Source organism: Scyliorhinus torazame, chromosome 17 (assembly GCF_047496885.1).
Source record: "Scyliorhinus torazame isolate Kashiwa2021f chromosome 17, sScyTor2.1, whole genome shotgun sequence".
Taxonomy (NCBI): domain Eukaryota; kingdom Metazoa; phylum Chordata; class Chondrichthyes; order Carcharhiniformes; family Scyliorhinidae; genus Scyliorhinus; species Scyliorhinus torazame.
The window spans coordinates 14,445,213-14,459,790 of NC_092723.1; the positions used below are offsets into that span (position 1 = coordinate 14,445,213).

General features: G+C 49.1%; 1 protein-coding gene across 4 annotated transcripts in view; it reads left to right on the plus strand.

The window, feature by feature from the left end:
* The window catches only part of eps8l3b (EPS8 signaling adaptor L3b), a 113,580-nt gene that overhangs the window by 35,076 nt on the left and 63,926 nt on the right, over positions 1–14,578 (plus strand). For 3 of the 4 annotated variants that reach the window (XM_072480076.1, XM_072480075.1, XM_072480074.1), the window contains exons 3-5: positions 7,299–7,375; positions 10,690–10,754; positions 13,133–13,291. In XM_072480076.1, coding sequence (XP_072336177.1) covers positions 7,299–7,375; positions 10,690–10,754; positions 13,133–13,291 — 301 coding nt within the window. The remainder of the gene's footprint in view (positions 1–7,298; positions 7,376–10,689; positions 10,755–13,132; positions 13,292–14,578) is intronic. The other variant, XM_072480077.1, reaches the window with a different exon arrangement.

Consider the following 14,578-nt stretch of genomic DNA (forward strand, 5'->3'; position numbering starts at 1 on the left):
AATAGGGTGGTCAATAGGACTTTAAATTAGAGCTTGGGGGGGAAGGGAAAGTCAGGAAACCAAGAGGTGAAGTAATCAGTGGGAAGCGTAGCTGCTTAGGAATACAAAAAAGCACGAAAAGACAAAACTCAGGAGAGGTTACGATAGTCCCCATCCCACAAAATATGACACAGTGTATGGAAAGGCTCAGTAAACCAAAGTCCACCACACTAAGAAAACAAAAAGGGACGGTCAATAGAGAATTAAAGGTGCTATATTTAAATGCACGCAGTGTACGGAACAAGGTAGATGAGCTTGTGGCCCAGATTGTGACTGGCAGGTATGATGTGGTAGGCATCACAGAGACGTGGTTTGCAGGGGGTTCAGGACTGGCATTTAAACATCCAGGGATTCACAACCTATCGAAAAGACAGAGAGGTGGGCAGAGGGGGCGGGGTTGCCTTGTTAATTAGGAATGAAATTAAATCAATAGCACTAAACGACATAGGGTCAAATGATGTGGAGTCTGTGTGGGTAGAGTTGAGGAACCTCAAAGGCAAAAAAACCATAATGGGAGTTATGTACAGGCCTCCTAACAGTGGTCAGGACCGGGGGCACAAAATGCACCACGAAATAGAAAGTGCATGTCAGAAAGGCAAGGTCACAGTGATCATGGGGGATTTCAATATGCAGGTGGACTGGGTAAATAATGCTGCCAGTGGACCCAAGGAAAGGGAATTCATTGACTGTTTACAGGACGGCTTTTTGGAACAGCTTGTGATGGAGCCCACGAGGGAACAGGCCATTCTGGACTTAGTGTTATGTAATGAGCCAGACTTGATTAAAGATCTTAAAGTAAGGGAACACTTAGGAGGCAGTGATCATAATATGGTAGAATTCAATCTCCAATTTGAAAGAAAGAAGGTAGAATCAGATGTAAAGCTGTCACAGCTAAATAAAGGTAATTACAGGGGCATGAGGGAGGAACTGACGAAAATCGACTGGGAGCAGAGCCTAGTGGGAAAGACAGTAGAACAGCAATGGCAGGAGTTTCTGGGAGTAATTGAGGACACAGTACAGAGGTTCATCCCAAAGAAAATAAAGGTTATCAGAGGGGGGATTAGGCAGCCATGGCTGACAAAGGAAGTTAGGGAATGCATCAAAGCAAAAGAGAAAGCCTATAATGTGGCAAAGAGTAGTGGGAAGTCAGAAGATTGGGAAGGCTACAAAAACAAACAGAGGATAACAAAGAGAGAAACAAGGAAAGAGAGGATCAAATATGAAGGTAGGCTAGCCAGTAACATTAGGAATGATAGTAAAAGTTTCTTTAAATACATTAAAAACAAACGGGAGGCAAAAGTAGACATTGGGCCGCTCCAAAATGACGCTGGTAATCTAGTGATGGGAGACAAGGAAATAGCTGAGGAACTAAATAAGTACTTTGCATCAGTCTTCACAGTAGAAGACATGAGTAATATCCCAACAATTCAGGAGAGTCAGGGGGCAGAGTTGAATATGGTAGCCATCACAAAGGAGAAAGTGCTAGAGAAACTAAGAGGTCTAAAAATTGATAAATCTCCAGGCCCAGATGGGCTACATCCTAGAGTTCTAAAGGAGATAGCTGAAGAAATAGTGGAGGCGTTAGTTATGATCTTTCAAAAGTCACTGGAGTCAGGGAAAGTCCCAGAGGATTGGAAAATCGCTGTTGTAACCCCCCTGTTCAAGAAGGGAACAAGGAAAAAGATGGAAAATTATAGGCCAATTAGCCTAACCTCGATTGGAGAACTCAAGTAGGAGAATTGTTAACTGTTCAATAAATGTGTTAAACCTAGCTCCAAGTCTGAACCTTCCTTTGTCAGAGTATACATCAAAGAAGCAGTTTATGCTACATGAAGAAGCATAACACAACAGTTACTGTGTTCGATGATCAGCCATGATCATAATGGATGGCAGAGCAGGCTTGAAGGGCCGAATGGCCTCCTCCTGCTCCTATTTCCTGTGTTTCTATGTGTCTCACAAGTTCTCCTCCCACACGTTCCAGTGTACCAGCTGTCCCCTACTTATATGTACTTAAAGACAAATTAATACCGATCAACTATTTATTTTAACCTTAATAATGTAATTGACATTAACAAATGGGCAGCACGGTAGCACAGTGGGTAGCACAATTGCTTCACCGCTCCAGTGTCCCAGGTTCAATTCCCGGCTGGGTCACTGTCTGTGCAGAATCTGTACGTTCTCCCCGTGTCTGCGTGGGTTTCCTCCGGGTGCTCCGGTTTCCTCCCACAGTCCAAAGATGTGCTGGTTAGGTGGGTTGGCCATGCTAAATTGCCCTTAGTGTCCAAAAAAAAGATTAAGTGGGGGTTACTGGGTTACAGGGATAGGGTAGATAAGTGGGCTTGAGTAGGGTGCTCTTTGTAAGGGCTGATGCAGACTCGATGGGCCGAATGGCCTCCTTCTGCACTGTAAATTTTATGATTCTATGAAATCTTAACAATGTAATTGACAAGACATTAACATGTGGTACCGCATGTTCAACCTTTCAAGATATTATGGGGGACAGATAAGGATTGTTTGCGAGAAATTATTTCTGCTGGTTGCCTCCAGAACTAGGGGGCACAGTCAAAAACTGGAGCTAAACATTTCAGGTGTGACATTAGGAAACATTTCTTCATGAAAAAGAAGGCAGAAGTTTGGATCTCTCTTCTCCAAATGATGCTGGATCAATTATTAAGTTTAAAACTGAAATTGAGAGATTTTTGTCAGCCAAAGATTTTAAGGGAAATGGGACAAAGGTTCCATATGTGGAGGTAAGTCACAGATCAGGCATCATGGAGCAGGATTGAGGGGCCAAATAGCCTCATCCTGCCCCTACATTCCTGTGCCATGGTCCTGAGATTGCCCTCCAGCGAGACTCTCTTTGGCTGAGGTTTTGGACGCTGGACAAAGATCTACATAATGCAGCAATGTTTGGTTCATAAGGATCTTAATTTCCTCTCTAATAAAGATTTCACAGAGGAAACACGGTGCGACCATTGGAAAGAAAGCCAAGTGGACCAGTGTTATTTTGGATCACAAGCTAGTTTGCGGCAGAGAGTTCATCCTGGATATAGCCAATGTGTGATCTATAAAATAGTTGTCAGGTGCAAGAGTGGGTCATGAGGACAGATTTAAATGGCGGCATAGTGGAGAGCTGGGAAATTTGCTTGTGGAAATTAATTGCGGGAAAGGTAGAGATTTGGCTGGGGCATTCAACAGGAGATTGGGAAGATGGAGACTTTTGAAGTCACAATTATAGGGCTTGATTAGACTAAATGGGAACAAAGTCCCGTAGTGAGCACGTTTGATACAGGGCCACAGCGGGGAACGCACGGCCAAGGCCGCACATCGCCCCATTTGTGTACTGAGGAGCTCGGCTCACAGGAACTCTTCAGTGCAGCAAGAGATTGGCGGCCCGATCTCTCAAGCCACTGAAGTGACCCACAAGTCCCAACTCCCTCTGGACTATTATTTAGTAATTCTGAGGAATAATATTTCTCCATTAAACTTTGGCTTGGCAGTAGAGAACTTAAATATTGCTGAAAAGAGAGCCATGTCGCCAAAATGCTCCATCTTGCGCTCATCGGGACAAATTTCATTTGTAGTGCACATTGCTGCGGTCATTTGAAATTTGGCATTCTGGTGTTTGTCTTTTTAAAAAAAAAAACTTTAGAGTGCCCAATTCATTATTTTCAATTAAGGGGCAATTTAGCATGGCCAATACACCTAGCCTGCACATCTTTGGGTTGTGGGGGTGAAATCCACGCAAACACGGGGAGAATGTGCAAACTCCACACGGACAGTGACCCAGAGCCGGGATCGAACCTGAGACCTCGGTGCCGTGAGGCAGCAGTGCTAACCACTGTGCCCTGTCTCACTCTAATATGCAGATTTGCCAAAAAAGTAATCCTACCCACAATGGGCCAGATTTACATCGAAACGTCTTGTGAGGTCGCGTTCGATGTTGCGAGCTAGGTAGATCCTGGGAGCGGGGTCTCCTGGCTTCTATCGGCCACGCTGCTTTGGCGTTCAATCGCCCCCTCAATATAAGAAACATGGCCACCAATTTGCTCATCGCAATCCCCCACAAACAAAAATGTAATAATCTGTTCACATAATGTTAAATGAGGGATTAATATTGGTCACGACAGCAGTGATATTTCACTTATCATAGAATTTACAGTGCAGAAGGAGGCCATTCGGCCCATCGAGTCTGCTCCGGCTCTTGGAAAGAGCACCCTACCCAAGGTCAACACCTCCACCGTATCCCCATAACCCCACTCAACACTAAGGGTAATTTTGAACACGAAGGGCAATTTATCATGGCCAATCCACCTAACCTGCACATCCTTGGACTGTGGGAGGAAACCGGAGCACCCGGAGGAAACCCACGCACACACGGGAAGGATGTGCAGACTCCGCACAGACAGTGACCCAAGCCGGAATCGAACCTGGGACCCTGGAGCTGTGAAGCAATTGTGCTAACCACAGTGCTACCGTGCTGCCACTCTGACAGTGATGCACTCACCCGGTTCTGCATTGGAGTGTCAGGCGGCACTCCTCTGGTGCTCAAGTCTTTGGAGTGGGACATGAAACCACAAACTTCTGAATCGGAATTGAAGTCATGGCTTCAAATTGAAAATGTTACAAAGAAATTAAATTAAAGGGTCAGTTATCAGCATGATGGGCTGAATGGCCACCTTCTGAAATCCCTGAGATTCTATGGTAATCCATGGTCTGTGGAAGCTTCGCTTCCCAACTGGTGACTCTCCCCTTCACCCAATTATTTGCAATTTCAATATGCCAACCATTTCTTTACATTGGGTAACTGTAGTGGAAGGTTGGGACTCCTTGTCCAAAATACTTTTGTCTTTTCAATGAGATGTTAAACCAAGTGACCAACGTCTGCCTCTCTCAGGTAGACATAAAATATCCTGAGGCACTATCTCAAAGAAACGGAGGGGTCTCCCTGGTGTCCTGGCCAATATGTATCCTTTAATAAGAATCACAATACAGCTTATCTAACCATTATCGCCCTTTGTGTGGGAGGTTCCTGTGTGCAAATTGGCTGCCGTGTTTCCTACATTATAACAGTGACTACACGTCAAAAAGTGCTTTGCTGGATGTAAAGTGTTTCAAGATGCCCCAAACTCATGAAAAACACTGTATACATGTCATTTATTTATTTTTACCAGAAAACGAGGCAACAAAGTAAATCAAGATCCAGCAGTCAGGCAACACCAAGCTTGGCGTTGAAATGTTAAATGCAGAACATACAGTGCAGAAGGAGGCCATTCGGCCCATCGAGTCTGCACCGACCCACTTACACCCTATTTTCCAACTTTTTATTGATTGGGTCATAGTTTATCTCGCCTATCCCAGGTTTTCTGCTTATGTGCAAAAATAGATTTTGTATAGATTTCAGTGTTTCGATGATCACAGACTAGATACCAATTGCTGCACAGTGCTGCAACATTAATGAACTCAAAATGCTATTCTTTGTTCACCTTAGATCGGTAACCTTTGCATGTGATAGTACCAGGATTTCATGCACTCACTTTATTCACAATTTGAGGCATTACATTAACTGGGATAATACTTGATTAAACTATTGGGGAAACGATGGCATGTAAATATATTGAGCATTCACATTGCATGTTCTGTCGGTCTGGTTCTGGCCTCAGAAAGTAGCGTTCCCGCTCTATTCCATGGTAGCGTTGTGGTTAGCACAATTGCTTCGCAGCTCCAGGGTCCCAGGTTCGATTCCCGGCTTGGGTCACTGTCTGTGCGGAGTCTGCACGTCCTCCCCGTGTGTGCGTGGGTTTCCTCCGGCTGCTCCGGTTTCCTCCCACAGTCCAAAGATGTGCAGGTTAGGTGGATTGGCCATGATAAATTGCCCTTAGTGTCCAAAATTGCCCTTAGTGTTGGGTGAGGTTACTGGGTTATGGGGTTGTGGGGATAGGGTGGAGGTGTGGACCTTGGGTAGGGTGCTCTTTCCAAGAGCCGGTGCAGACTTGATGGGCCGAATGGCCTCCTTCTGCACTGTAAATTCAATGATCTATTCAGGCTGACATTCGGGTGCATTATTAAGGGAGTGTTATCTTTCAAATGAGATGTGGACTTGCCTGCCTTTACAGTTCAATGTCAAAGATTCCCAGTCAGTTCCTGCAGAGTTCGGCTAACATCACTCAGTGTCACCCAAAACAGGTTGACTACTCACACATCACACTTAGTGTTCAGGGCACCTTACTGCGCACAAACCCATTGCTGCATCTGCCTACAAAACAACACTCGTTTCATCTTTAGAAAGCGGTGAACTGTGTTGGTTGTCTTGAGGATGCGAAAGGCGCTACAGTAATGCAGACCTCTCCCCGATTGTCATTTTTAGACGAACGATCTTGGGTCCACCAAAGCAAATTCTCATTAATTTGGTAGTAAAGGTGATATGTAATAGTAACCTTCAATCAGATTGCTGTTTTAAAAACTCGCCTCCTAGTTGTTTAACATAGACATAGAATTTACAGCGCAGAAGGAGGCCATTCAGCCCATCGAGTCTGCACCGGCTCTTGGAAAGAGCACCCTACCCAAGGTCAACACCTCCACCCTATCCCCATAACCCAGTAACCCCACCCAACACTAAGGGCAATTTTGGACACTAAGGGCAATCTATCATGGCGAATCCACCTAACCTGCACATCTTTGGACTGTGGGAGGAAACCGGAGCACCCGGAGGAAACCCACGCACACACGGGGAGGATGTGCAGACTCCGCACAGGCAGTGACCCAAGCCGGAATCGAACCTGGGACCCTGGAGCTGTGAAGCAATTGTGCTATCCACAATGCTACCGTGCTGCCCACGCTCTAATTGCTAATTGCTGTGATTGCTAATCGTTCAAGGTGGTATTTCACTTTTTGCTTGGTTCTGTGGGTTAATGCATGAATGAGAACTGGATTTACAACCTGCTGCTTAGAGCAAACAACCCCCCCCCCCCAACCCCCCCCCCCCCCCCCCCCCCCCCACCCCCCCCACCCCCCCCCCCACCCCCGGTCCTAAAGTGCAATCTTTGCGGGCTTGTTCAGTCATATCTGCTGATAACGAAATGCTATTTACAAAAGGTGGGACAGAGTGAGGTCTGTGACTCATGGCGTTGATATATGTCTGTCATTTTTCTCAGCTTGACAAAGCCTGTCTGTATACGTTGGATTTAGACAAACAATTGAACAAAACCCATCAGTTTCATATTGTATAAGCATTTTGTATTTTTTTTTGTTGTCTCTAGTGGGTTTCCTCCTGAAAAATCTCCGTTCCAAAGATCCCAAAGTACCTCCAAAAGACCAACTGCAAAAACAATTTATCGTAAGTGCTGGGTTTTCGTCACCTGTTTCAGAATTACAAGGGCAGCTGGGCTGAAGCCAAGGCTGCGTGTAGCACAGGTCTTGCGCATTACACCTGGGGCTTGTTGCCTTTTCTGTGGCTCTGCTCTAACTACGGCAATCAGTGGGTTTGCCCTCCTTTCTTTTGGTATCTATATTCTAATGCTCAGAGTCGCCAGGTATCGAATGATACCACCACAAGGTTCAACTGGCTATCGATCAAAGAGCCAAACTCCAGTTAGTTAGTTCAAGGTCAAGGGTACTTTATTAACACACAATTAATCATGCAAGATAAACACTACTAGTTAACTACACCTGTCGACTAAGACAACCTGTACTTAACTTCAGGCACCCAGCTTAGGTCAGAGGAACAGTGGCCACTGTTTGATTCTGGATCTATCGGGTCTGTAGGAGTAACTGCTGCTCAGCTAGGCTCATCCGTCTGGTAGCGAGCGTTGAACTTGGACTTGCTTCTGGTGTTGCTGCACTTGGAGACAGACGTAGCCGGGCGCCAGGACCAAGAGAGGACGAACGCATGGGGGACGCTCTTCTTATACTTGGGGGTTTTCGCGCTCTTTTGGGCGGTCCTTCAGTTTAGACCCCACTAATTGGGTGATCCCCGATCACTGTGTTCGATTTCTAACCAATAAATGGCCGGGTGCCTGGATGGCTGGGCGTGTCCCAAGCGGTCATTGACCCCGTTGTTTACGCTTCCCGAGAACAGGGAGTGGCGCCAAAATGTCTGGGACTGTACCGGTCGCTCAAGTACCAGTCCTTTGTCTTGGTGGAGATGGGCCATCAAATGCTAATCGGCCCATCAAAATGCTAATTAGACGGTGTTTCGATACCGTCTGGACTCCTTGCTTGCAAATATACATTTCAGGCTCTGAGCCTGCCTGAGTCTTGCTGTGTCCACTTTACCCGCTAGGCTTTGCGAGTTTCTCTGTCCCTGGTTGTTAAGTGGCCGTCCCAGATGGCTGCAGGCTCTCTGTGTTTCAAAATGAAAAATTAAGAATGAAAATCGCTTATTGTCACAAGTAGACTTCAAATGAAGTTACTGTGAAAAGCCCCTAGTCGCCACATTCCGGCGCCTGTTCGGGGAGGCTGGAACGGGAATTGAACCGTGCTGCTGGCCTGCTTGGTCTGCGTAAATGGGTACTCCACCATTTCTTCATGTGGTGGTGGTGGCAACCTCAGGAAGAGGCCAAGGAGCATCGCCCACTCAGAACCTCTGACTGAGAATGTATTTAAAAATTATTTCATGGCACGTTAGCGTCGCAGGCAAGGCCAGCTTTTGTTGCCCGCCCTTAATTGCCCTCAAACTGAGTGGCATTTTGAGAGTCAGCCTGGAGTCACATGAAGGCCAGACCAGGTAAGGATGGCACATCAGCAACCCAGGTGGGTTTTACGACAATTGACATGGTTTCATGGTCACCATTAGATTTTCAATGCCAGATTTTTATTTAATTCAATTTCAGCGTCTACCCTGGCGGGATTCGAACCCCGGTCCCCAGAGCATTACCCTGGGTGTCTGGATTACTAGCCCGCTGACAATACCTACCACTGTACCAAACACTTCAGTCTTGTCACCTTCTGGGCCCTGCCATTGTTAATAATGAAGGTGTGTGGAGCCTCCTCCTCCTGCTAGCTGATTGCCAACCACATTCGCAACCACCATCGGGTCCGGCGGAGTTGCTGGAGCTTTGACTTTACTCGCTGATTGTGCGATTGCTTACTTCCATGTTGCCTGCACTTTTGAGCACACTTGCAGTCGTGTGTTGTGTTTCTCCAGTTTCGGCATCAAATTTTCAGTTACAGTAGTCTCCTGTAGTCCTTCATCAGCATTCACCACCTTGCTTGACTATGATGGAGCAGCGAAGGATTTGCTGATTGTGGTGGATCATTCGACTGTTGATGATGGCCCTTGAACATAAGAAATAGGAAGAGGGAGGTCATTTGGCCTTTCAAAACAGCCCTTCCATTCAACAAGATCATGGCTGATCTTCTACCTCAACTCCACTTTCCTGCACAACCCCCAGGCCCCTTAATTCCATCAGTCCTCCAAAATCTATTGACCTCAGTCTTGAATATGCTGAACGGCTGTGCATCCACAGATCTCAGGGTAGAGAATCCAAATACCCACAACCCTTTGAGTTAAGACATTTCTCCTCATCTCAATCTTAAATGGCCGATCCTTTATCCTGAGGTTGCGACCCCATGATCTAGATTCCCCAGCTGGGGGAAACATTCTTCCAGCAGCTACCCCATCAAATTGCTTCAGAATTTTACATGTTTCAAATAGATCATGGGCGGTATAATGAATAGATAGTCAACCTTTCAGCAGTTTTTGCCCGTTGGCATGCCTTCCTACTTGGGCCTGGACATTGTATGTCAGTAGGCTACTCAACCATGAGAGCACAATGATCAATACCTTTTGCAGCTCCTCAGCTAGTGAGGCAGTTCCATGCCTGTCTCCAGCAAAATCTGGGCAGCATCCAGGCCTGGACTGATAACATAGCATACTAATTAAGGCAGTGACCATCTTCCATGGGATAGAATCTAATCAGCGCGTTATCATCGTTGAATCCCCCACCATCAACATTCTAGGGAGTTAGCATTGACCAGAGACTTAATTAGACTAGGCATACAAACACTGTGGCTATAGGAGCAGGTCAGAGGCTGGGAATGCCAGGGAGAGTAACTCACCTCCTGACTCCCCAGCTCCTCTCCACCTCCTACAAGGTACATGTCAGGAATGCGATGGGATACTCTCCACTTGCCTGGATGAGTTGAGCTCCAACAACACTCAGGAAGCTCGGCACCATCTAGGAAAAGTAGCCCTCTTGAGTGGCACCCCATCCAGCTCCTTCAACATTCAAAAATTATCTCAAATCCTGCCAATGCCTTTTAAGACACATTTTAATTCCAATTTAGCACACAAGACAATTTTTCATAAAAAAAGCTGACATCACGGATAACTCTGACAAACTGTGAGCCGGGGCCTGATTGAACGACCTCGTCGAGCCCGACACGGGACGCAATAAGGCTGCTAAATCTCGGGAGAAGTGAGCTGTGCGACGCTCAGGACGCCTCGCAAGATCTCATTAGATCTCGCGATCCTGCCCCCTTTGGACTTATCAGTGCAGGAAATCAAGGTAAATGCGGCCTAGGCAAGACAGTCCACGCTAAGGCCAGAAGACATCCCTTCATGTTACCCTATTACAAGTCACTGCTGTGTAGTTATTGCTGTCTGACTCTTCAATGCATCCTAATCATCTCTCTCTCACTATTCAACAGAGCAAAGAAAAGCCTATGCACAGGCACTTAGCTGTAAAGACAATCTTGTGCAGTATCATGTTGAGGTTTGTGTTACAGATTGTTTTTAAACTTAATTGTGTTTTCAATACTGTATGATGGATTGGGGCCAGTGCAATATTATAATTTGACAAAATCCCAGTGTTATATAAAGAATGAGCTGTGGCTCAGTTGGTAGCACTCTCACTTCTGAGCTACAAGGCAGTATGATGGGGACATTCCCTCACTCCTATATAATGGGCAGCACGGTAGCATTATGGATAGCACAATTGCTTCAGGGTCCCAGGTTCGATTCCGGCTTGGGTCACTGTCTGTGCAGAGTCTGCACATCCTCTCCGTGTGTGCGTGGGTTTCCTCCGGGTGCTCCGGTTTCCTCCCACAGTCCAAAGATGTGCAGGTTAGGTGGATTGGCCATGATAAATTGCCCTTAGTGTCCAAAATTGCCCTTAGTGTTGGGTGGGGTTACTGGGTTATGGGGTTATGGGAATAGGGTGGAGGTGTTGGCCTTGGGTAGGGTGCTCTTTCCAAGAGCCGGTGCAGGCTCGATGGGCCGAATGGCCTCCTTTCGCACTGTAAATTCTATGATAATCTATGATAATGATATTCCAGGCACAGTGTCATATACAGGGTACGGTATCACGGTCATGACATGCTCACTATAATATTATGGTATTACATCTTCAATATAGTAATAATAATCTTTATTGTCACAAGTTGGCTTATATTAACACTGCAATGAAGATTCTGTGAAAATCCCCTAGTCGCCACATTATGGCACTTGTTCGGGTACACGGAGGGAGAATATGGAATGTTCAAATTACCTAACAGCAGGGGCGCCATTCTCCGACCCCCCAGCGGGTCGGAGAATGGCCGTTGGCCGCCGTGAATCCCGCCCCCGCCGGCTGCCGAAGTCTCCGAAGGGAGAAAAGTCGGCGGGGCGTTAATGTCGCCGCTGCCGTCGGAGAATGTCACGGGTCTGCGCAAGGCAGCCGATTTTCGGCCTGCCAATACTCTCCCTTCAGGATGGGCCGAAGTCCCGTCGACGTGATGACCGTTCACGTCGACGTAAATTAAACCTCCTTTTCATCGGCGTGACCCTGTGCTCCAGGGTCACGCCGACCAGCGTGGAGGTGAGTGACGGCCTGGGGGGTTGGCTCTGGGCAGGCGATGGCGTGGCCGCAGTCTGAATGCGTGAGGAGAGGTGTGTCTCGGGTTGTGTGTGTGTGTGTGCGGCGGCGGGGGGTGGGTGGTTAGAGTAGGCTGGGCTCCGGGGGAGTGCCGGGAGGGGGTCCGTGCCGGGGAGGGGGATGGGGGGTCCGTGCCGGGGTGGAGGTTGGGGGGGGGGTCCGTGCCGGGGTGGAGGTTGGGGGGGGGTCCGTGCCGGGGTGGAGGTTGGGGGGGGTCCGTGCCGGGGAGGGGGATGGGGGGTCCGTGCCGGGGTGGAGGTTGGGGGGGGGGGTCCGTGCCGGGGTGGAGGTTGGGGGGGGGTCCGTGCCGGGGAGGGGGATGGGGGGTCCGCCGGGGTGGAGGTTGGGGGGGGGTCGGTGCCGGGGTGGAGGTTGGGGGGGTCCGTGCCGGGGTGGAGGTTGGGGGGGTTTCCGTGCCGGGGTGGAGGTTGGGGGGGGGTCCGTGCCGGGGTGGAGGTTGGGGAGGGGTCCGTGCCGGGGTGGAGGTGGGGGGGGGGTCCGTGCCGGGGAGGGGGATGGGGGGTCCGTGCCGGGGTGGAGGTTGGGGGGGGTCCGTGCCAGGGTGGAGGTTGGGGGGGGTTCCGTGCCGGGGTGGAGGTTGGGGGGGGGGTCTGTGCCGGGGTGGAGGTTGGGGGGGTGTCCGTGCCGGGGAGGGGGATGGGGGGTCCGTGCCGGGGTGGAGGTTGGGGGGGGGGTCCGTGCCGGGGTGGAGGTTGGGGGGGGTCCGTGCCGGGGTGGAGGTTGGGGGGGTTCCGTGCCGGGGTGGAGGTTGGGGGGGGGGGTCCGTGCCGGGGAGGGGTATGTGAGGGCAAGTGAGTTGGTCCACCTGGCCAGGTGCCAGGTGTCTTGGGAAATAGACAAGGAGATAGTTTAGAAGTGCAGTGGCAATAATGCACCAGGGAGTGTACTGCAGATCATTGATGCTCTATTAATTACGTCGAGACGAGAGTAGAGAGTAATCGAGGCTTTATTAGGCAGAGATGTGTTGCCTCCTACAGCTGCTGCCGAAATGGCTGCAGCTCGGTGAGCACGCACATTTATACTCCGACTACTGGGCGGAGCCAGCAGGCAGGGATCTACCCCCGTACCTGTAATACAGGAGCCTTACCGTATTACTTCTCATATATGTCATATATACAAACAGTGGTGACTACCACAATCACTGTAACTCACCCTGACTTTTGCTGTTCCAACGTTCACTTGATTTTTGCTTAAACTCTTTTTTGGATTTTGTGCAGCACCTGATTACATGCGACCTTGACTCAAAGGATATGATGACTGTGGACCATTGTATCAATAAGCTTAAGCTGCTGGATGCCAAGGGTAAAATTTGGGGACAAGATGTGATCCTGCAGGTGACACAGACCACTTTCAAAATGGCTGAAATTGAGACCAAGGTAAAGGATTGTGGAAGGAGCTGAGCTATGTGTCACTGTCATCACAGTGAGTTGGGTGGAGGGTGGAAATGGAAGAGCTTTCAACTTTCCACGTGGAACATGAATTATCACTCTCTGTTGGGGAGCAATAATCTTTTTCTCATAATATTTATCTGTGTCACAAGTGGGCTTACATTAACGCTGCAATGAAGTTACTGTGAAAAGCCCCTAGCCGCCAGACTCTGGCGCCTGTTCGGGTACACCGAGGGAGAATTCAGAATGTCCAATTCACCTAACAAGCACGTCTTTCGGGACTTGTGGGAGGAAACCGGAGCACCCGGAGGAAACCCGCGCAGACACGGGGAGAACGTGCAGAATCCGCACAGTGACCCAAGCCGGGAATCGAACCTGGGACCCTGGCGCTGTGAAGCAACTGTGCTAACCACTGTGCTATCGTGCCACCCCTAATGCAGGTGCGATCCTCAGCTGTCAACAAGGTGGGGAAGGTGTGGTGGAGGGGGGGAGGGAGGAGGTTGACAAATTGATGGTCTTGTAGAAGACTGAGAAACCGAGAAGTGGAGGTTCTGAAATGGGCAGTGAAGTGTCCGATGACACCCACCAGCCGTGAGATTTGACCTCCCTGAGTTGTACTTGTGAACCTCAACTCTGACTCCTGATTGCAACCAGTGATAAAGAAACCACCGCTGGAGAGTGGGAGTCACAACTGGTGGTTTTGGCTGGGGTGAGGTGTGGTATTCAGGTAAGACCCTCACCGGAGAGCCATGAACATGGGTACAAAGGGTTGAGGGCGGGGTTGGTGTTGTGAGGGGGAGGAGGGTGGAGGGGGAGAGATGTGGGGGTAGAGTCTCAAGTTTGTAATCAGAAGAGGGAGTAGCCAGGAACAGGGGAGGCCCAAGAAATACTTATGGAACCAGAAAGAACACTTCTGGCCCACACGTAAATTTGGGCTCAATTCTCCCATCGGGAGACTAAGTCCCGACGCCGGAGTGAAAACTGGAGTCTTTCACTCCGTCGTCGGAGGCCGCTCCCAGCCCCCTATTCTCCTGCCCCCGGGGGGCTAGGAGCGGCGCCGCGTCATTTACACGAAGTGGGCCTTGGCGCCGCGTAAAAGCGGCGGCGCGTAAATGACGCGGACGGTGCCGCGTAAATGATGTAATCCGCGCATGCGCAGGTTCACTGGCGCCAACCCGCGCATGCGCGGTTGCCATCCTCCCCGCGGCCGCCCCACAAGAAGATGTCAGATGGATCTTGCGAGGCGGCGGAGGAAAGGAGGTCCTCCTTCAGAGA